The 21661-nt window shown below is 47.4% G+C and overlaps 1 protein-coding gene and 1 non-coding gene across 4 annotated transcripts; both read right to left on the reverse strand.

The window, feature by feature from the left end:
* Window positions 1–654: 654 nt before the first annotated feature.
* On the reverse strand, window positions 655–19096 carry Kif18b (kinesin family member 18B). 3 transcript variants are annotated; one of them, XM_074045599.1, is made up of 17 exons: window positions 18929–19060; window positions 17951–18030; window positions 10915–11247; window positions 10144–10301; window positions 9695–9799; window positions 9384–9494; window positions 9105–9302; window positions 8784–8960; window positions 8135–8209; window positions 7929–8026; window positions 7364–7541; window positions 6988–7115; window positions 4218–4423; window positions 3431–3962; window positions 2407–2496; window positions 1836–1921; window positions 655–1650 (listed from the first exon to the last, which is right to left on the reverse strand). In XM_074045599.1, exons 3-17 carry the CDS (start codon window positions 11237–11239, stop codon window positions 1544–1546), a joined length of 2574 nt encoding a protein of 857 aa, XP_073901700.1. In that variant the 5' UTR covers window positions 11240–11247; window positions 17951–18030; window positions 18929–19060; the 3' UTR covers window positions 655–1543. The 3 variants fall into 3 exon arrangements, with proteins under 3 accessions (XP_073901700.1, XP_073901699.1, XP_073901701.1); XM_074045598.1 differs by lacking the exon at window positions 17951–18030 and having other exon boundaries at window positions 19030–19096; XM_074045600.1 differs by lacking the exon at window positions 17951–18030 and having other exon boundaries at window positions 18929–19063.
* Window positions 14174–14305, reverse strand: LOC141414473 (small nucleolar RNA SNORA51). The gene has a single exon (XR_012439500.1). It is a non-coding gene; the product is annotated as a small nucleolar RNA SNORA51 (small nucleolar RNA).
* Window positions 19097–21661: the final 2565 nt, after the last annotated feature.

Genomic DNA, 21661 nt, shown 5'->3' on the forward strand with positions numbered 1-21661 from the left:
AAAGCCAGATCCTGGGTTGGATCCCGAACACTTGCGGTCTACTGGACAAGTTGGGCCAACCTTTTGAGTCTGTTTCCTCATTACCCACCTCATAAGGCTGAGAAACAGACAAAACCCAGGAGTGGCAGGAGTGGGACGCTCATCCTCCCGTTCTCTTCCACACTCCTCCAAAAAGGGATCAACACTGAGTGGGAGGGGCCCATCAGGCAGGGTGCACAGGGAGGACTCCTTTGAACTTAGCAGCATGATTTATACACCACTCCAATGTGTTAAATATCCTTATCATGTTTGTTTTCAAACCCAAGTTAAACACAGACTCCTGTAATTCTGTTGACACTATTAATTCATTCAGCCAACCATGTCTTCATGGAGAGAACAGAGATATAACCATGTTGAACTGTCACATAATACAAGGGAGCAGGCGGAGGGGTGGAAGGCAGGAGCAGTTTCCACAGGGTTCCAGCTGGGCCTTGGCTTGGAGCCTCACCTCAGACCTGGGGACCATCCAAAAGCAGCACTACCCAGCAACTCGGGTAGCATGAAACCAACCTCCAGGTACGACTACTTCTTGACCCACCAGGAAGCAAAGTCTTCCAAAGGATGAGGCTCAGTCCTAGACCAGACTTAAGGCTGCAGGAGACAGGGTGGATGTGGTTCTCTATACTGTTTTGTCTTTCTTTCTCCTTTCCTTTTCTTTTTTTTGAATCCAGGGCCTTCGCATGCTAGACAATCTGTCTATTACTGCCTTATACCCCCCAGCCCTAGAAATTTCTTGAAGTTTTAAAGAGTAGGAAGGTGAGAAAGAAATGTTATACTACGTAGGTGTACAGAGAAAAACACACCAAGGATGGAGATAGTTTATTAATCATTGTAGTAAAAAAAATACATTATATCTACATGTGTATATATACCCGTGTCTACATATGCAGAAATCAAGTATCGGAAGGACGTATCAATCCTAGTATAACCAGCATTTATACCTGTGTGGTAGCATTAAGGCTGCATTCCTTTCTTCTTACACATCCTTGTAGGCTGAATGTGTGCAATGGGTAAAGCTGGCTTCCTTTGCAAATCAAGGCACCATCATCAACTGTATCACCAGGGCAGGAGCCAAGGTGGGGTTCCTACCCCAGGCTGGGGGAATGAGTGGGGCTGAAGATGCTCCTTTCAGAAACCAGCCAAGAGCCAAACTGGGACTCTCAGCAATTCCCCTTCCCATTCTCATCCTCCACTGAACAGAGGCCATCACTGTGCAGAGCCCTGTGTTAGACACCAGGGGTGGAATACAGAACCCAAGAGCTCCTAGCCTTGCCAAGAGGGTTAACACTCAGGAACTAGTATATACGTACTGAAAAGCTGAGTATAACAGATTAATAAAGAAGAATGAATGGCTGGGGAGGGGTGTTAATACAAGAAAGGTGTGTTGGCATTAATTGCTCTAAGGAGAGAAAGGCAGGTCAGGGCTGCTGGTTTCAGCAGCTCCAGGAACCAAAGGGAGATGTGCAGCCTAGAGTGGCTGGCTGGCAGATCAAGACACTGGTGGTCAAGACACCTTGGCAACGCAGCTTTCAGCTGACAGCACTCCCCCAGCACCGATCAGTTCCTTCCGTATCCTTTGGTCAACAAGGCAGTGGGGACTCAAGGGTGGTTCTGCAGGCCAGGTGGATGGAGTGAGGTACAGGAGGAAGGAGAAAGTGAGGCTCCGTCCCACAGCCCCACTGCCTCTCATTCCATTCTCACTTTCCTCATCAGGGTCTCTGCCCACCCTGTCCTCTCCTACATCCAGCTTCATCTGCCACTGTGGCATGGCCACCCCACTCCCCAATACTAGTCACCTGGGATTGCAAGGGGCCCAGCTGGCCTCTTCAAGGTGCTGCTGGGGAGGCGGGCAATGCGGCTGTGGCCCCGGGAGACTGAGGACCTGAGGGAGGGAGGTAAAGACGGTGGGAAGGTTACAGCCATGCTCAGGACTGTGGGTATGCATGGAGCGGGGAGGTATTGCTAGAAGCTAAGCTTTAAGGGAGCAAAGACTGAGCACTAGCAAGAGTTTCCAAGGCCATATGTGAGGACAGGAGAAGCTGGCGGGGAGAAGAGCCTTCTGGAGTTTAGGACATGGGAGGAAGTAGAGGTAAGGCGGGGGATAGTTCACTGGATTAACTAATGAATGCTGAATGTCTCCCTGATGAATAGGGGACTGTAACTCTTCACCTCTAGGATGATCCTGTGATAGTGAGCAAAAGCCAAAGAAATTGCAGTCAGAAAACCATCTGATGGCCCTGCTCACAAGACCTCGGCTGCTTGCTCCAAGGGGTCCAGAGACACACTGGGTGGAGGCCTGTGCTCAACCAGTGCCCACTGCTCTGGTGAGAATTTTCTCCCCAGCCCCCCACGTCGCCCAGACCTTACCTCACAGTGCGCCTCTTCTTGCAGGTAGAGATCCCAGGGAGGGAAGATGGAGGCTTGGGGCCCTTCATGGTGAAGGGGTACACAGGTTCACTGGGGAGGGGAGAGGAGGAGATAGATCAGGAAGGAAAAAGAAATGACACTGGACACTCTTCCTTCCTTCAGCTCCCAGTCTGGGGGTAAGGAGGATGGACAAGATGACCTGAGGTTTCCTTCTGCTCAGAGGTGGACTCTCTCCCTGCCTCCCCTGGTCTGGGCTGACAGCTGAGTGACAGCCCTGTTCAGGGAGAACATCCAGATGTCAGTTTCTGGTATGTCCAGGGAACTGGAGTTCAAGCAGTTTCACCCTTCCACCTGCCTGGCTCTGAGCTCATTACTGAGAGCCGGTTAAGGGGCCATGGAAGGTATGGGGCTGTGGGTTGGCAGCCTGCTGGCCTCTGCCTTACAAGCCCAGGTCAGTCTGCCACCTGTTTTTGACCTTGGACTGTTCTGAACTAGTTGTTGTTCCCCTGCCTAGCCATTCAAGTGGAGAGTAAGGTTAACAGTTCCATCTTCTCAGCAGAAGATAGTGAAAGTTTTCTCAGGACCCTCTTCCCCATTCCAGGTACTGTGCTGCAGGAAAAGTCTGAGGGGACAAGAGGCAGGTATAGGTATTTGCCTGTGGGGCACAGAACTCAGAGTGGGTCACAAAAAGAAGAGGTAGGAATGGACTCATTAATTCCTGGCTCACTGGTGACTCTTCCCAAGTTGGAGTTCCATAAGCTACTCGTGAGCATGTTGCAATCCCGCAGAGCTGGCCAATCTAAGGCACGGACGGACAGGGAGGAACCCTGAGAGAAGTGGTGCCTCCATGGCAACTGTGCACTCTGTTCTGGGCTTGGACAGCAAAGCTGACCATGACCAAAGGGAAACAGATGGCAAAGGTTCCGGCTCCAAGAGTCAGGCTGACTTCCACTCTTCTTGGTAGCACCCTTGTCCCTTGCTGACCCCCAACTCTCTGCTGAGAGGGGCAGGTTGGGAGACCTACCTGGGAATGAAGGGCTGGTCCAGTCTGTTCAGCTCCTGAGGGGCTTTCTCCCAACCAATGAATTCGTGGAAACCGAATTTTGAGGAGGGCTCCTCAGAAAGATCAAAGGTGGCATTAAGGTCCCGAGCAGGTAGGGAGAGAGGGGTGGAGCAGTTCTGCACAGCAGAAGGGCCCAGGGGCACCCGGCTTTTGATCACTGTAGCTGGACAGAAGCGAGGGGTTTGGCAGGGGGAAGAGGTCCTTCTCTCTTTGGGGGTGCTGGGCTCTAGCAAAGGCGGGGCCTTTGGCAGAGACCCCCTCCTTAGGCAAGGCAGGAAGGACTGGCGCTGACGCTTGGTCTCCCGCTTTGTGGCAGGAGGACTGTCTGGCTTCGCAGGGCTCAGTTTCCTCCTCCTCTTCTTCTTTTCCATGGACCGCCGGGATGCCTTGGCTGGGGTGCAGTCAGGCCCTGCTGGAATCCCCAGAGTATGCATGAGGCCACTCAGTTGCCTTGCCATGGTCCGGGTCACAGGGCCACGGTACTCTGGAGGCTCTGGGCAGAGAGAAGGAGGGTACTGAGGGGAGATCAGGGACTGGCCTGAAGGAGCAGACACTGGAGACACAAAGGGGCCCCTGAACTCAGATCTATTGGTACTGGGCCTCTCTGTGTGCCAAAGTCCACAATCCCAGAGGTCCAGTCTCCTACAACAGCATAACCCAACAATGTGAAGCCCCAGCCCACCTTTTGGTCCCAACTGGGCCTTGGTGATGCCATCAATAGACAGGGCAGAGCAGAGGTAACACTCACTCAACTCCGAACACAGGTGCTGAGCCTGAGGGGCCTCCCTAATCAGGCTAGGAGTCCTGGAGGTCTCAGCCCCAGGCTCAGTTTTCTCCTCTTGCACCAGCTGTTGCAGGTTCTCAAACTCTGTGATCAAGTCAGGGGTCAGGAGGTTGGCTGCATGGAGCAGGGAGTACTGCTGCTGGGCCAGGCATAGCACACGTAGGACCAACCTGGAACAGAGGGAAGGGGATCCCCGCCCTACTTAGATCCAGCATCACTGGGATCCCCTATGCCCATCACTGCAGGTGTGGTTGAAGAGCATACCTAGGCTGGGTTCCCTCCCTCCTGCCTCGCCTCAGACTAGTTTGTTGGCCTCACCACCCTTCCAGCCATGGCTCCAGCTATTATTATGCCCCAGGACAAAGACAGGACCAGCTAAGTGACCTTGGACTTGGGAGGTATGAGTTTCCTTTTAGCTCTACCACTTATTAGTATTGTGATCATAAGTTCATTTACCCTCAGAGCAATGTAAGATAGTTAAGATGCCACTCAATTCACACTGCTAGCTCCCTCCCTGCTCAAATACCAGTGCAACATGTTCCAGCTGTGTGTTCTTGGATGCATTAGTTAACCTCAGTCTCTACAACCTTAAAATGGGAATAACAGTGCACCCACCTCAGAGGGCTATTGGAAAGATTAAATGAGTTATTTTATAAGCAGAATGTTTAAAGAATATCTGGCACACAGTAAACACTGTAAATCAAGAGGCCTATTATTTTCTATAAAGTAGTAATGATACCACCTACCTCATCAGGATAAAGAAAATTAAATAAGATGGGCTATGTTGACCTTGGCTCTGAGAAGACCCTCAAAAAATACATTTAGTCTGTGCATTCTATTTAATGGTTGGGAACCTGAAAAAGTATGTATAAATCAACGCATATTTCACATGCACTGGGGGACTATTTAAAGGAAATTCTTAAGGTAATGTGATTATTGATGTTGTAAATTTAGATTCACATAAAGTCAATTTTCTTTCTGTGAGGCATACCTACAATAAAGAATAAACAGTTACCTCGGTGGGGATTATTCATGGCAAATGATTTACCCTCAGGTAACTACCTGTCTGGAGATCTCTGAACCCCCTCACTGCCCTCAGTCAGTGTTTGCTCAGAGGGCCAAAACTCATTTGGTAAAGCACCTCCAGGGCTTTGTGAGAGGAGGCAGGACATAAATTAAAAAGGACACAGTGGAAACTCATTCTGTATCTTCTTGAGCCACACATTATAAAGAAGACTGGAATAGGCCCGGTGGAGTGGTTCAAGTGGTAAGGGCACCTGCCCAGCAAGCGTGAGGCCCTGAATTCAAATGCTAGTACCACCCAAAAAAAAAAAAAAAAAAAAAAAAAGAGAGAGAAGACCAGACTATTGAGTGGGTGTACAGGGGATAAGCAAGGGTCTGTTTGTCATATAACTCAGGTGTGGTCCTGTCCCTTTTACTGTGTGACTCTGGGCAAAGTCTCAAGTTAACAAATGGGGAGTTGATCTCAATCAGGAGTTTTCAAAGTAGGTTTCAAACACTCATCAGATAGAGCAACTCTGTTTTGTCTGTGTTATGTATTAGACCTCAGCATGAGACTCCATGTGAAGAGAGAATTTTGTAACTAAAAAAAATCTTGAAAAACCACTGAACTGGAAAATCTCAGATCTCTTCAATGCCATGGTGGTCCAAGATTCTAAATTCTAAAGTCAAAGAGAAATTACTTTCGATTATCTGATAGCCAGGTTTTTTCCAAATTTGGAGATGATCTAGAATGTTTTGCACCCCCTCATAATTTGGGTCATCTGACTATCATAGCACTTCATCTCCAAGAAGTAGGATTATGATCTCCAAATCATAACCAAGGTTGAAGCAATGTGTAGGGAAAGAGACCACAAAACACAGGTAGAGCAGAAATGAGAACCCTGATGTCCTCATCAAGGGGGACACCAAGCAGAGAGCCCCACCAAGCATAGGAGCCCACGGTTGTTCCTTGGAAGGCCAATGGGACATCCCACCTGGGCATCCCTGCCTCTCTAGGCCCTGGGGAGTTGGCAGATAATGAGCCTCTGATTATTCAGGCCACAGCATTTTTGCTGAGTTGGGAACAGACACTCCCCAACAAGAAATAAAATTAAACAGGCCCTTCTGTCCGGAAGCTTTAAATACACTGCCTAGTGTGAAGCGTGCAGGGGAGGGCAGAGTGGGGCTAGCAGTAGCAAGCTAAGTGGCAGGGGATTTATGTACTGGGGGCCAAGGGAAAACAAAAAATACAGCAGCATCCTTTATGAAGCCCAGGAATAGTCCCAAATCTCTTCCTCTTTGGCTTTGGGTAGAGGTTTGTGTTTATTTTTGAGGAAAGCCAGCCACAGTCAATCTGTCCATGAGGATGCAAGAGAAACACCTTTCTCAAGAAGGCTGGCCCTTCCTCTGCCTGATGCCCAGCTTCTCCCAGCTGCTCCCTCCTGGCTGCTGACTGGAAAGCCAAGTGCTAGCCCCAACAGCCTGCTTTAACTCGGTGCTTGCTGGTGTCTGGATGGAATTTGGTGTTTTGCTTCCCTTGCCTGTTGGCTGCCAACTTTGTGGAGGAATAAATAAGAGAATGCTAGGTAAATAGAGTAGGAGTTGAAAGCAGCTAAAAGAGAATGTTAATGAAAATGGGCTTGACAGTTAGTTAAGAATCAGAGCTGCCAACCCAGAAGTGCCCCATTGTGTCCCACCATGGACCCGAGAGTAGAGACAAGAAGATACTTACTGCTTGGAACAGTCCCTGCCTGGTTTCTGTGGTGAAACGTGGTCCACCACTGACTCAGGCTGTAGGGTCAGATCAGGGGACCCTGGCAGTGGTGGTTTGAGGTTAGGCTCAGGCATCTGGGTTGAAACCTAAAGAGGAAGGAGGAGGGAATAGGTAAAGCAGCCAGATGATCTTCTAAAGTCCTTCCCTACCCCAGGAGTAGGAATGACAGCTTCTAGAATGACCAGGTCCTGGGACTTGCTTAGTCCCAGCCACTTTCAAACACACAGGTTCTGATAGATGTAAGATACCCAGGTGGAGAACAAGCTAGTGGAACAATATTCCACTAGCCCCAAGCCTCCCCCCAGGGCCCAGGCTTCACAACCCCAAAACTTACTTCCTTGGTATGGCTTTCTTCCTTGTCCTGTGGGGGCTGCTGCTGGCCTGAAGAGTTTCCTTCCACATCCCTCTGTTCCTGGGCCTCTGTCCCCAGGCTCCCTTGTTGAAGGGCTCTAGTCCCTTCATGGAGCTCTGGGCTGCAGGACTGGCTGGAGGCCTGGGACAGTAAGGGGGGGCTGGGAAGGGGCAGGAGGGGTGAGCAGGGAGGGGCAAGATCTTTGCAGCATCTAGGTAGAGTTCACTGCAATGCTTGTATGACAAATGGGGAGCAGCTGAGGGTGGGAGTAAGCAATTGGGACTTTTTGGTTTGAGAAACAATGACCCACCCAACTCCTCCTGATGAGTATGTAGTATGGGTTGCTTATATGGGCTGGGGTGCCTCTTCCCCATCTGAGACAGGGCATTCTAGGTGGCATCAGTTGCTGGGTCCTGGGTGAGAACCAACCTAACCTGGGTGTTGGAACACAGACAAGGAGTCCTAACCTCCAGGAGCTAGACAAGAGGGAATGGCTCCCCATCCTAGCCAAGCAAAGGGTGGGGCAGGTTTGGGCAGCAGAACTCACTGTTGTGGCAGGCCCAATTTGGGGGACCGTGGGAGGTTCTGCTGTGGGGCCTGGGCTCCCTCCTCATATACTTGGAGCTTCTTCCTCAGGGCAGCCACCTGGAATGGCAGCAAACCAGCCTTAGAGCCCCAGGTGAGCACAGGACACCAGGGTCAGACACAGAGCCCTGGCTACACTCCAGGCTGCTCCCCAGGTGGGCTCCTCACCTCAGCCTGGAGCTGCTGGCAGATGGTAGCATACTGGCTGATGTGACAGTCCAGGCTGATCACGTTGCTTTTCAGCTGAGATGGGACATGGGAGAGATTTGTTCATTCAAAGCAGCTTTTACCAACCACCTCCCATGCGCCCAGGTCTGCGCAGGGATCCTCGCTCACATTACCATGATTCACTCTCACAAGTGAGGAAATGGACCAGAGTGGTTAATAACAAGCCTGGAACTACAGCAAGGGGCAGAGGATTGCCTGTGGCCCTAAGACATGCTGGCCAGCAAAGTGAGCCAGAGCTCCCTGAGGGGTAGGGAGGGAAGGCCCAGCAGTTATGGCAGAAACCAGAGTATCTCTGCTTTTGTTTGGGCCACTGTATATGGGCGTTTTCACCATTTTACTGAAAATATGGTAGGTACTACCACCTAAAATAGTCTGGACACCCTGCCTCTGTCTAGCTGGAGTGTTCCCAAGGATAGGGACAGTGTTAGTCCTAATACAAACACTCTCCCTGAAGACAGAGCCCAGGAAACTTCTTTTCTCTGCCTGAGGACAGTGGTCAGGAATCTGAGGAAGCTGTCTGGGTCTTGTCCCTGCCTCCTCCCAGGCTGGGGCTCCCCTCACATGCAGGCCACCCCTAGTTTCTACACACTGCAAGTCTGATCTCCTTGGCCCGGTCAGCATATTTGAGAGTATTGTAAGTGTCCTCGTAGGTCAGGCTGGAGGGGCTGATGGCAGCGATCATCACTGTGCGGCAGTTCCCCCCAACAGAGTCCTTGAGCAGACGGGTTAGTTTGCTGTCCCGGTAGGGCACGTGAGACTTGCGACCCTAGAGGGCAGTGAGTAGGGGAAGAGATAGCTGGACTAGACTGATCAGGACAGAGCCTGGCAGCTCTCTGGCCCAGGGTTGAAGGGAGGGACCACTAGGTTTAGGATTTCAGTTGCTGTCCCGTGGGGGACTGTGCTGCTTTACCTTCGCATCAGCCAGGGCATTGAGGACGTTGATGAGGGCCAGCAAAGAGCGGTTGATGTTGGCACCCTCACGCAGCCGTTCCCCCTTGGCATGGGTGCTAGATGCCCGCTCTGAGCCAGCCAGGTCAATCAGGCTCATCTTGGCTACCTGAAGGGCCCGAGTCAGTCCTGGGACCCGGTCCTGTTGCTTCACGAAGATCTGAGGTTAGAAGATAAGGAGTGAGGGGCAGCTAGGCATCAGGAGCCCTAGCTTCAGGCCTTAGCCTATCGCCCCACTCACCTGGAAGATGGCGTGGGAGCGAGAGGAAGTAGCATTAGCATCTGTAGGGTGCTGTGTGCGGCTATGGTTGCCCCTGGTCAGCATCTCCAGCAGCTGCTCAGCTGAGGCTGGCTACAGAGAAGATGCCCAGGGAGGGAGCTATAGTCTCCCCACCAGAATTTTGCCCTGGCAAGAACGGCTGTTCTTCAGAGCCAGTGTCACCCCCAACCTTGTTACTGTCACCACCGCCACCAGCAATAGCATCCAGGGCATCCCCAAACTGCCTTCTGAGGGATCCGCAAAGGACTACCCATCTGAGCCCCATCCCACACCTGGTGGAAAGAAAGTCCTTGCACCACCACTCCCTTGTCAGGGTCCTCGCGGATGGCAAGGGGTCCTTTGGGCTCCAGGAGGTCATGGATCTGCTCGTTGTACACCTGAGGAGAAAGGAAGAGAGGAATAGGCTTGAGAAAGTCCTCCCCAGGACACCACCTGCGTGCCTAGAGGCTGGAGAGGAAGGGTCAAGTTGCTGGACAGGGAAGGATGAGACTGGTGTGCATTTGAGACATCAGCCATGAGTGGCATTTTGCAGAACAATGTTGGCTGATAAGAGCAGGAAGGGCTGGCTTCCTTCTCATGCAGTCTCTCCCTCGCTACAATTACACCTCCTGGGCTCTACCTGGACCATAATCCATTTCCTACCACCTTCTTCCCCATCACCTTCTCCACAGGTTGCTGTGAGAATGAGAGATGACAAGGACCAGAGCAGGAGCAGCCTTACCTCCAGGTAGCTGATGAGCACCTCAAATCGCTTTTCCTCTTGGCGGGCTTCAAGACGTCTATACAGTTCCATGGTAGTCAGGTACATGATGCCAGGGTCCCCCTCCCTTCCCAGCATGGTGTGTGTCTTCCCGGCCCCAGTGGCCCCATAGGCAAACACTATAGAGAACAGAATGGGGAGGAGGTGGCAGCAGGGTCAGATCCATCTCCCCTACAGCAGCCACCAACACATTTCTACTAGGCTCAGCCCTGCCTTCCTCCCAAGTCCCTTCCTTTGCCATCCACATCTGCCATTCACCCCATGTTTAAGCTTAGCCTTCAAGTTCTCTGTGTGTGTGTCTGTCCTGGCTCCCCACAGGCCTGTGGATTCCGGGGTAAAGGAATGTCCATTGTGGATAGGGGCTACCCTTCCTTCTCAAGGGTAGGGAGCACTTCTGATAAAGGCTTTTTCTCAAATCACTCACTTGGGTTTATAAACACACACTTGTGAGTATGAGCTCTGTGACCAGCGTCTTCTCCCTGTCTAGACTGCAATCATCAAGGACATGTCTGTCTGATTAGCTTCTGTATGCTAGCACCCAGTGGCATGCCTCACATGGCAGAGTGAATGAATGGGGGCTCTACAGAGAACCAATGGGCCAGAGCTCTCCTCCAAATGCCACGCCCAGCTGAGGGGGAGGCAGACACATGTCAGAAGACACAGAAATCCATCTCTCAGAAGGAAGCAGAGAGGCAAGGCTGCTATCCTACCCAGCAGAGCTCAGGTTATCACCTGAACAGTTGTAGCCTTGGAGGAAGTTATCCAGGATGCTATGTGTGGTGTGCTGGAACACATCCTGTTGGGTGGCTGCCTCACCAAAGACCCGGTCAAAGACAAATGTCAGGTCTTTGCTCTTCTTCTTAGGGGGACCACCATCATGGGGGCCACCCCATTTCAGGCCAGGGAATCCTCCATCGGGCTCTTCAGGGTCAAACACCAGCACCCGTTCATCTACCACTTGAATCACAGGCCTCCGTTGACTCTCTAACTCCCGAGGGGTAGGCGGCCGCACCCGTACCACCACCTGCACCACGCTGTCCTCCACCGCCATCACCATGGCAGCACCTGTGCAGAGACATGAGGGAGATGAGGATCAAGCCAACTCAGGGGTGCCCTCAGCATTCAAGGGCCTTGAATGCTGACCCCTCCTGCCCTCTCCCCATCTTCCCAATGGCTGGCCTCTACTTTATACCCCAAGGGAGTAAGAATTCTGCTACCAGCATTACTAATACATATCTCTTTCTTGTTTGAAATACCACTTTCGTCATATTCAAATAACTGCGTCTTCAGAGGGCCAATGCTGGGTTTCAAAGCTTAGTTCCACTAAACTATTTTTCTACTCTTGTGCCAACACCACACTGTTCCTACCATGTTACCTTAGAGCATGCATTAAATCTAGTAAGGCAAGAATCTCTCACTGGTCTTTTACATAATTTTCTTGGCTATTTCCAAGTATTTACTATGCTATTTGACTTGGTTCTAGGGCTACAGCTCAGTGGTACAGCACTTGTCTAGAATGCACAAGACCCTGAGTTGTTCACCAGTACCAAGTAAAAAAAAAGGAAAATTTTATCAGTCCTATCCTGAACTCAGAATCTCCTCCTCAGACTCAAAAATAAAAAGCCTACTGGAAAAGCTGAGCATGGTGGTACATACCTATAATCCCAGCTACTTGGGAGGCAGAGGCAGGAAGAATGATAGTTCAAGGCCAATCCTGGCAAAGTTAGACCCTATCTCAAAAACAAAATACAAATGAGCCAGGCACAGGGGCTCACATCTGTAATCCCAGCTACTCAGGAGGCAGAAATCAGGACCTTGTTTCTAAGCCAGCCCGAAGCAAATAGTTCGGCCAAGACCCATTTCGAAAAAAACACATCACAAAAAAGGGCTGATGAAGTGGCTCAAGATGTAGGCTCTGAGTTCAAACCCCAGTACCACCAAAAGAAAAAAAAGGAAAAAGAAAAAAGTTAGGAAGATCCCATCTCAACCAATAAAGTTGGGCGTGGTAGTGCATGCCTGTCACCCCAGTTATGCGGGAGGATCTCAGTCCAGACTGGCCCCAGACAAAAACAGGAGACCCTAATTCAAAACATAACGAAAGCCAAAAAGGGCTGGGGGTGTGGCTCAAGAGGTAGAGCACTTAATTATCCTGTACAAAGTCCTAGGTTCAATCCCCAGTACTGCAAACAAAACAAAACAAACAAAAAAACAACTGTTGGGATTACAGCTGAAATTGCATTAAATTCACATATTTATTACATTAAGCCCTTCAGGCAAGAACATAGCTATTGCCTATTCAGATATTTTTTATGCCCCTCAATAAGATTTTATAGTTTTTCTATCTTTTCAGATATAATTGTCCTTTTATTATAATTCTCAAGTATTTTATGGATTTAATTGCTTTTATGAATGGAACACCTTCCCCTACTTCTATTTCCAGCTGGTAATTGCTAGCATGGAGAAACACAACTGAGTTTTAGATATTTGTCTTATACCTACCACTTTCAAACTTATTTATTTAGAGATAGGGTCTCACTATGTAGCCCAGCCTTATCTAAAACTCACTATGTAGCTCAGACTGGCCTCAAACTCATGGTCCTCCAGCTTCTGACTCCCACGTACTGGGTTTATAAACTTATGACACCATGTCTAGCTAGGTGAACTCTGATTTACTTTTAATTTTTTAATTATAGTTGCTTGGATTGTCCAAGTATGCACTCATTTATCAGAAAAGGAAAAAAATTTACCTTTTTTTCCCTCCATATTTATTCCAACTATTCTATTTATCTATTATAAATAATGTATTTGGTATAATAATTAATTATAGTAGTAATTATAATTATTGCATGTATGTATGTGTGTTACTCACTCAGGGCCTCACAAACACCAACCAAGGGCTCTACTGCTTGAGTCATGCTCCTAGCTGTATTTATTTCTGAGATAGGGTCTTGAATTCACCATCCTCCCACTCAGCCTCCCAAGTGCTGGGATTACAGGTATGACCACCACACTTGACCCATTTTATTTCTTATATATTCCAGGCTCTACAACTCCTAAAATAATGTTGATAATTACATTATCAACATTATATTATATTGTAAACATTATATTAATCATAATAATGATGATCTTATAAGAAATGGCTTTAGTGCCTGACTATTCAGAAATTAGCTTGGGATAGTCTTTATCATGTTAATAATTTTTCCTATTATTTTATTATTTTATATAGAGTTGTTATTAGAAAAGTTTAGAATTTTATCTAACGTCCTTTTAGCATCTTCTGATGTGTTGTGTCTTGGGGTACATTTTTGACTATTTCTTTCTTTTTTTTTTTTTTTTCCAGTAGTGGGGCTTGAACTTGGCCTCACACTTGCTAGGCAGGCAATCTAGCACCTCAGCCACTCCGCCACCCCTGTTTTGTATTGGGTCTTTTCCACAGGGTCTCATAAACTATTTGCCTCGGGCTGGCTTTTATCTTCATCCTGCTGATCTCTGCCTCCTCAGTAGTTAGGATTATAGGCATGAGTCACGGGCGCCTGGCTGGCTATTATTTTCTTTTTATTAGGATATATTTGTTGAACGGGAGGATTCGTTGTGACAATTCTTTCTTTTTTTTTTGGGTGGTACTGGGGTTTGAACTCAGGGCCTCATGCTTGCTAGGCAGACGCTCTATCACTGCCAGCTGAAGAGTACTTTCTCTACCAATTTGGAATGTTAAATCTAGCTTAACTCAATTGTCATAGAAACATGAATTTATTTGTCAACTCTCTGTTGTGTTCTACTAAGTCTATTCCTTTTCCAGTACATCACTATTGTAATTTCTGGGGTTCTGTAATATATCTACCTTTGCTTCCCACCCACACCCCTCCCCCCCACACCCCTCCCCCCGGCCCCCTTTGGCTATTCTTGGACATCTTCTCTTGCATGGGATTTTAAAATTGGCTTATGAAGCTCTATGAAAATCCTACCACATTTTTTTTTTTCTCTTAACCCATGTCTCCCAACTCACAATACAGACCAGGCACAGGGCCTGGGCTGAGGTGTATATGGGGTAGGTTTACTTTGCCTCCTCTTTCTATACAGTCAGTGTGAGAACACAGCCTGTGGTAAGCACCAGGAGGCCCCTGCTAGATTTTAATTTGGATTATTCTGAATTTATAGATTAATATAAAAAGACTTGGCATCTTTATGATATTGAATCTTCCCATCTAGGAACTGGTATCTCTTTCCATTCATTCACAACTTCGTAATCTTCAGTAAATTTTTATAATTTTTCTCACGAGTATCACATAATAATTCTTGATAGCTTTTATTCCTAGCTTTTATCACACAGTCTTTGTTATGTTGTGAATAGGTGCCTTTTAAAATTACATTTTCAAATTCGTATTTTGCCAGAATATGGGAAAGTTTCGGATTTCTGTATGCAGATCACGTATCTGGCCACAGTGCCAAACTCCCTTATTAGTTCTAATAGATTGCCATTGATTCTCTTAGGCCTTTCAATCAAATGATAATATAGTTTGCAAATAATGACAGTTACTTTCTATTTTTAGTTCTTCTTTCTATAGTTCACCCCCCCACTGCCCATTAGGGGTGCTGAGTTTTGTCAAATGCTTTTAGCACTTGGCAAAATGATCACACATTATTTCTCCTTTAATCTGTTAATGTAGAGGGGGGACACAACAGATTTCCCAGTGTTGACCTGCTAATAATTCCAAACACTCACTGCTTATTCGGTTTTCTGGTTCCCCACACCTCTATACCTGGTTTTTTTGTTTCTTCTTTGAGTCAGCTTGCCAAAGGTAGGGATGAATTTTTGGAATGCAGGAGTCCCAGATACTGTGTGGAAAAGGTTAGCCTAACTCTGGGGATATAAGAACAGGGGTAAGGATCAGAGGCTGTTTCTGGGGGATGAACAGATGAATGCTGTCTTAGTAAAGGCTAAGTCCTGCACATTGGACACAATTACCAAGGTCATTCCGTGGAGAAAAGTGGGTTTCCTTGGGGAATGAGGCAGAATTGAGCTGATTTGAAACTCCTATCCCCTCATCCCTAAACTTAACTTCTTCCCCATGCCAAACAAGGGAAAGATATCAACCAACAATAATCCTATTACATGTGTATAATTCAGTTTTTGTCCCAACAATCAGATTGTCATAATAAACATATTAGCTAAATGCTCACTATATCAGGGACTGTTCAAAGCACCTTAGAGTTATCATCTCATTTTATCTCCATTGTAATCCCACAAGATAGATAGCATTATTATACTCATTTTTCAGTGAGGAAATTGAGACTCAGAGGGTTAAGCAACTTGCCCAAGTCCCAGTGCTAGTGAGTGATGGAGCCCCGTTCCCACCCAGGCAGTCTGACCGCAGAGCCTGCACTCCTGCCTGATAATGATATTAAACGTTATACTCTGATGATCACATGGTTGTAACAGCCCATTATGTTTGTATATTATAATCCCTTTATGGAACTGCATTATGCATTTTGCAAACACAAATATATGGACTGTACCGAATTTTCAACCCTCAAGAGTTCCCATCTTTCATTCTTGCATTCTCACCCCCAGGAATCCCACTCTTCTACCAAGAGAAGTAAAGGGATAGAATGTGTGGGTCTACATTGGCTGCCTTCCTGGCCAGCCCAGCTGCCCACGGGGAGAGTTCTGGCTGAGGAGGAGCCACAGAGCAGCCTCACATTCTAAGCAGGAAATTAAAAAGGGCATTGGCAAAGGAGCACGCATAACCTTTACAGTTCTCTCCTCTCTGCCTCCTGAGGGCCACTGAGGCCAAGTCTGTTTGCCTAATGAGATGTCTTCCTTCTTCCTGAGACAGTGCTGGGAGCACAGGGTACGGGATGCAGGTGACACTTGGTATGGACACCCCTAGGACACCTAGGTCCTGGTCTTTGTCCTGCATCTGACTTAGGGGGAGGCCCTTCCATGAGCCACAGTGCATCAGTGTCAAATCAGCTTCCCCCGAGCCAGAGAGAACAGCTAGCAATCTGCTCCGCCCCAGGGGAACAGGGAGATTAATGAGAGAACGTTTGTCAAGTTTGCTTTGATCCTCGCTTGGAAAGAGCATTTCAGCCCAAAGTACAAGGAAGATGATTCTTTAATAAGATCTTCAGAGTTCTCAGCCAGCCACAGTCATGTCCTATTTCTAACCCAGGGCAGCTCATTAAAACCCAGAGGCTAGTTCACTGCCGAGCCAGGCAAGGTGGGAAGGAGCCCAGCCCTCAGATGCTCTGTTACAGGGGTAGCCCCTTCATTGTGCTTTACACCCTCACAACTTGTTTCTTATTCTCCAAGAGAGCAGGACCCTCCTCCAACAAAGTCTGTGTCCCTCAGGTGGGTGCACAGCAAATGCTGAATAGTATTTGTCCTGTGAATGAAAAAAGGCCAGAGAAAAGCAGGGTCTGAATCCAAAAGTCTAAATAATTATCGTTATAGCTGACATTTACTGAGTGCTTTACTGAGTATCAGACACTGTACTAAGTGTTCTTGTGCTAAGTGCTTTACAAACTATGTTCTTTAAATTTCACAACAATCTTATTATGTGAGTATTGATACAATTGTTACTCTCTGGAGTAACCGGAGGCACAGGAAGGAATTTATTGTACTAGTGGTAAGTAAGTAAGGCCAGAACTTGACCTCATTCGGTCACCAGAGGCACTACTCCATCCTTAGGCCCGTTCAGCTGGGTTTCTGGGCTTTGGCCACTCCTGCTTGCCTTCACCTTGGTAACCACAGAACAGTGTCCTATAACCACTGGTTCTTCCTATGCATAGATGTGCAAAGGAAGGAGCTGGATTTTTTTTTTTTTTTTTTGTAGGTAGATGCAAGGGATTGAACTTAAGGCCTCCCACATGCTAGACAAGTGCACTAGGACTAAACTACATCAGCGGCTCCATAAGGCTGTAACTGACAACAGTTTTGCTTATTCCTTTCTAATCTTATCATTGTAATTTATTTTTCTTGTCATACAGTTCAGGAAAGAACTCCAGTACAATACTGAATAGAAGTAGTACTCATTTTCTAGGAGATGCTCCTATTATTTCACACTTGTTGGTTTTAAGCAAGAACCCTACCATTGAGCTACATCACCAGCCCAATACTTTTTTTTTGGACAATACTGGGGTTTGAACTTAGGGCTTCACACTTTCTCAGCAGGTGCTTTACTGCTTGAGCCACATCTCTAGCTCCCAATGCATACTTTTTAAAAATCATGAGTGATTATTGAATTCTATGTCTGTGCCTAATGGAATGTATTCTATAACTTGTAAATGTGTAAATTGTACTAATAAATTCTCGTTTCTTTCTTTCTCTTTCCCTCTCTCTCTCTCTCTCTCTCTGGTGCCTTTAGCATGGTAAACATATCCGCCTACCACTGATCTATAACTCTAGCCCTGTGTTAATACATTTTCTAGTGTTAAATCATTGTTATAGTCCTGAGATAAACTCAACATGGTCATAATTCCAGTTTGAGGCCAGCTCAAGCAAACAGTTCAAGAAACCACCATGTCCAAAATAACCAGAGCAAAATGGACTGAAGATGTGGCTCAAGCAGTAGCATGCCTGTTTTCACAAGTAGGAATCCCTGAGTTCAAACTTCTTAAGTCAGTTTTGTTAAGTTTTTGTTTTGCTTTTGGGGGGAGGTACAAGGGTCTGAACTCAGGGCCTCACTTGCTCTACCACTTAGCCACTCTGCCAATCCTTTTTTTTCCTGATGGGTTTTTTCAGATAGTCTTGCAAACTATTTACCTGGGGCTGGCTTTGAACCACGATCTTCCTGATGTCTGCCTCCTGAGTAGCTAGGATCACAGGCCTTGTTCAATTTTTTCCTTAGGTAAAAAAGTACAAATTGAGATACCTTTAAAATCTCTTTCTAGAGGTGGGAGACTCCACTAATAAAACAGGGAGAGAAGGACTGAATACATTGACAGTCGTACAGGGATTGAAGAAGAAAATTTTAGAGTTCTCCTCTGAGCTAGGCTTAACTTCTCTGTGTCTCAGTTTCTAAAAACTGTAAATTGTAAATAATTTCAGTATTTATGCCATATCGTTAGTGTGAGAATTAAATGGGTTCATTCAAACTTGAATTTGAGTTTAGTTAAGTACTCAATAAATATTAGCCACTGTTCTTAGAATTATACGACATACAGCATTTCACCACACAGCAGAGAAGAACCCATTTCACTAAAATCTGTGGCACAGACCAGACTCTTTTTCTTTTCAGTTCAGTACCCTAAAGGCTCAAAGCTAAAAGGAGAATCATTCCAGGAGTAGTAACAGAGGCCCGTTTATCTGTCACACAGATGTTCTTTCATTCCTCCTTTCCTTCCTTCAAACCAATATTTACTGAATGCCCCAGTAAATAAACCAGATCAAACCCAAGTTACAGCCCATGGCACCCAGTGCGGAAACGAGCGTGGTTACTCCATTACCCAGGCTTCCAGCTCTAGAGTGCAAGAGGACCCAGGAGGACCCAGGTCCTCCTCACATCCGAGCAGCGGACCTTTCACAGAGCCGACCTACAAAGAGCAGGGTGCAGATACAAGGACCCAGTCTAGCTCCTGGACTGCAGCCCAGAGGGGTCCCGATATCTCATACACATGGTATAAGGAAGTGCCCACCCAGAACCCGTAGCGCACAAGAGGGCTGGTTCAGTCTCCCACATGGCGCAGCTGGGTCTGCGCGTCTCCGCTCGCGGGACTGGCTTCACCATGGGCCAAAGCTTACCCTCCGCGGGTTCCAGCCGCCGGTGTCGCCGCTCGCTTGCGGGTTCCCCGGCAGATCCGAGCCCTAGGACCCTAGAGAGCGCGCCCCACACCCTCCCTTACCGCGCCAACCTCCGTCCGGCGCCACGCGTTCAAATTCGCCGATCGGCTCGTCCGTGCTTCCCATTGGTCACCATCACGACCGTTGATTGGTTGTTTCCTAAGTAACAAATACAGCCGAGGTGCGCCTGCGCACTTGCTTCCTGCTTGCGGAAGGAGCTGAGGCTCAGTCTCTAAAGCTAGAAGGACCAGAGTGGCGGGAAGAAACCAGCACCTGGTTGTCCTTCGGGATATCTCCTCCCTCCCTCCCTCCCTCCATCCCTCCGTTGGCCTTGGGATTGTTCTCATCGCCAATGACAGCAACTAGACAGACATTCGACGGGGTGATTTTTGGTTGTTTTTTGTTTTTACAGTACTAAGGTTTGAACTCAGAGCCTACACCTTGAGCCACACCAGCACTTTTTTTTTGTGATGGTTTTTTTTGAGAGCTATTTGGAGCTATTTACCTGGGCTGGCTTGGAACCGCAATTTTCCCGATTTCTGCCTCCTGAGTATTTAGGATTACAGGCATGAGCCACCGGCGCCCAGCAACAAGGTTTTTGTTTTTGTTTTAATTTCGACAAGGTTTTAAACCTGCTTCTTCTGTAACCTAGGTTAGTGTCGTCTTAATCCAAGAAGGGATTTTCAACCACTGTGCAGCGTTCCTTCCTGTTCCAGAACCATCCCAAGAATAAACTTTAAGGACAGCCTTGATGATGAAAAGTGGGAGGATGCCAGAATGGCAATTCTATCCATTTTGGCTTCGATAGTGTCTGGAGCATATATGAGAGATGGTCCTTCAGGGTGCCCAATGGCTGGTGGGCCAAACTCATACTGATCTGCAACATGGGAGAGTGGAGTTGGAGAGAAAACCTTACACTGAAATCAGGAGGTCTGAGTTTCCAGTCCTGGCCCAATCTCTGGGAGTCACTTTAAAAGGCTCTCCAAGGGTCAGTTTCCTTATCTACTCATGTAGGAGAGCATGGATATGAAAGCCCTCCGAAGCCCTAAAGTACCTAAGGGGATAGCTTTCTATAAATCTGATTAGGATCAAGGAGTGGAAGGATGTGAGGAGCCAGTTGCTCTCCACATTCAGTAAACTTGATCGGTCTCCACAGTGGGACTGTGAGCAGATCTGGGGCATGTAAAGGAAGGCAAAATTTCTTCCATCAGACCTGCCATTAGGCTAATAGAGTCTTTGTTTAATACTTGACTTGTCCCAAAGTTTTCATTTACCTTTCATTATCTTCTGGGACCTCAGTTGCCCCCTATACAATGGAATAGCACTGCTGGGGGCTGGAAGCATGGCTTCAGTGGTCAAGAGCAAGCATAAAGTCCTGAGATCAAACTCCAGCACCTCCCACAACAACAAAGAACAGCACTGTTAGTTTGGTGCTGTCTTTATTAAGCAACAAGAAAACATGTATACTCTTGCCATTTCCACTATCAAGAGTCAAAGCTGTGAGAGGACAGCTTTCTGTTTATGGGTTCCCCCCCCTTTCAGGGATTTGTATTTTAACAGAGGTTGGGGTGTAATGGAGGGTTCAGGGCCCCCGAGCCATTAAGGGAACAGGTACCTCTTGTGTCCGATAAATCATGTCTGGCATCTGGCCCTCATCCTATCCTAGTTCATTAGTTAGAGGTAAGGTGAGGCAAACACTGCTGTGGGCAGGACTTGTTGGATAATATTGGGCAAGTCAGCCTTTCAGAGCCTCAGTTTCATCTCATTTCTTCTTTTTTTTTTTTTTTGGTGTGACTGGGGTTTGAACTCAGGACTTTGCACTCTACTGCTAGTGTCACCAAAAAAAAAAAAAAAAAAAAAAAAAGGCCAGAGGTCTGAACTAGCACAGAAGCTAAGCATGAGGAAGACTGTAAAGAGTCCACTTGCTTCATCAACAAGGATGTCCTGACTGGCCTTGACAGAGCAGTTTTAGAAGAGTAGTAGCAACCAGATGAGGATGGGACATACAGAAACAGTAACTACTCTTTGAAGTCATTTTGCTGTCAAGGGTTGCAAAGACATGTAGCAGGAGGAGGATAGGATAAAGGAGACTTTTTTAAATATAGGAGAGACTTAAATGATGATGGCAAGGCGCTGATACAGAAGGAACAGCTGAAGATTAATAGAAAAGTATCATGATCAGCTAAGCAAGATCCCCAAGAAGGTGGGAGATAGGGTGGTCAACTGTCTTAGCATGCCTGGCTGGGAGAGAGGTTTCACAGAATACAGGACTTTCAGTTTTAAAACCAAGACTGTCCTGAGCAAACAAGTTCAGGTTGTTCACTCTGATGGGAAGGCATCAGAAGAGTGTCTTTGATGCCAGCAAGTAAAGAGGAGGGGCAGGGAAGCTTGTGGATGCTATGGTGGAAAGTCGATGGAGTCCCTCTCTTGTGACTTCTGGCTAATCTGTGAGGTAGGAGATGGATTATCCATTGGATAGTGAGTTTCACAATCTATCTCCTGTCCTTGCTGCTGGGCCTAACATAATAGGTTCTCAATAAAGATTGGCTGAAAGAACCATTGAACAGTGGGGTTAGGTGTCATGGGTTGGGTACTCTGTGGAAGAGGCTCTGGGGAAGGGGATTGGTGTGTAGGAAGTTTTTGAGGGAAGTGCTCTTATAGTCAACACCTGAAAGAAGAAAAGGAAGCAGGATG

This window comes from Castor canadensis, chromosome 11 (genome assembly GCF_047511655.1).
Source record: "Castor canadensis chromosome 11, mCasCan1.hap1v2, whole genome shotgun sequence".
In the NCBI taxonomy this organism is placed as follows: Eukaryota; Metazoa; Chordata; class Mammalia; order Rodentia; family Castoridae; genus Castor; species Castor canadensis.

Excerpts from the sequence above, each read along its gene's own strand:
- Kif18b (XM_074045598.1), bottom strand. The coding sequence starts at position 19,093 with ATGGGAAGCACGGACGAGCCGATCGGCGAATTTGAACGCGTGGCGCCG. Across the intron at positions 8,961-9,104 it reads ATGCCCTGGCTGATGCGAAG|GGTCGCAAGTCTCACGTGCC; the intron begins GTAAAGCAGCAC and ends ACTGCCCTCTAG. Across the intron at positions 7,542-7,928 it reads AAATTGGGCCTGCCACAACA|CCCCCCCTTACTGTCCCAGG; the intron begins GTGAGTTCTGCT and ends GCCCCTTCCCAG.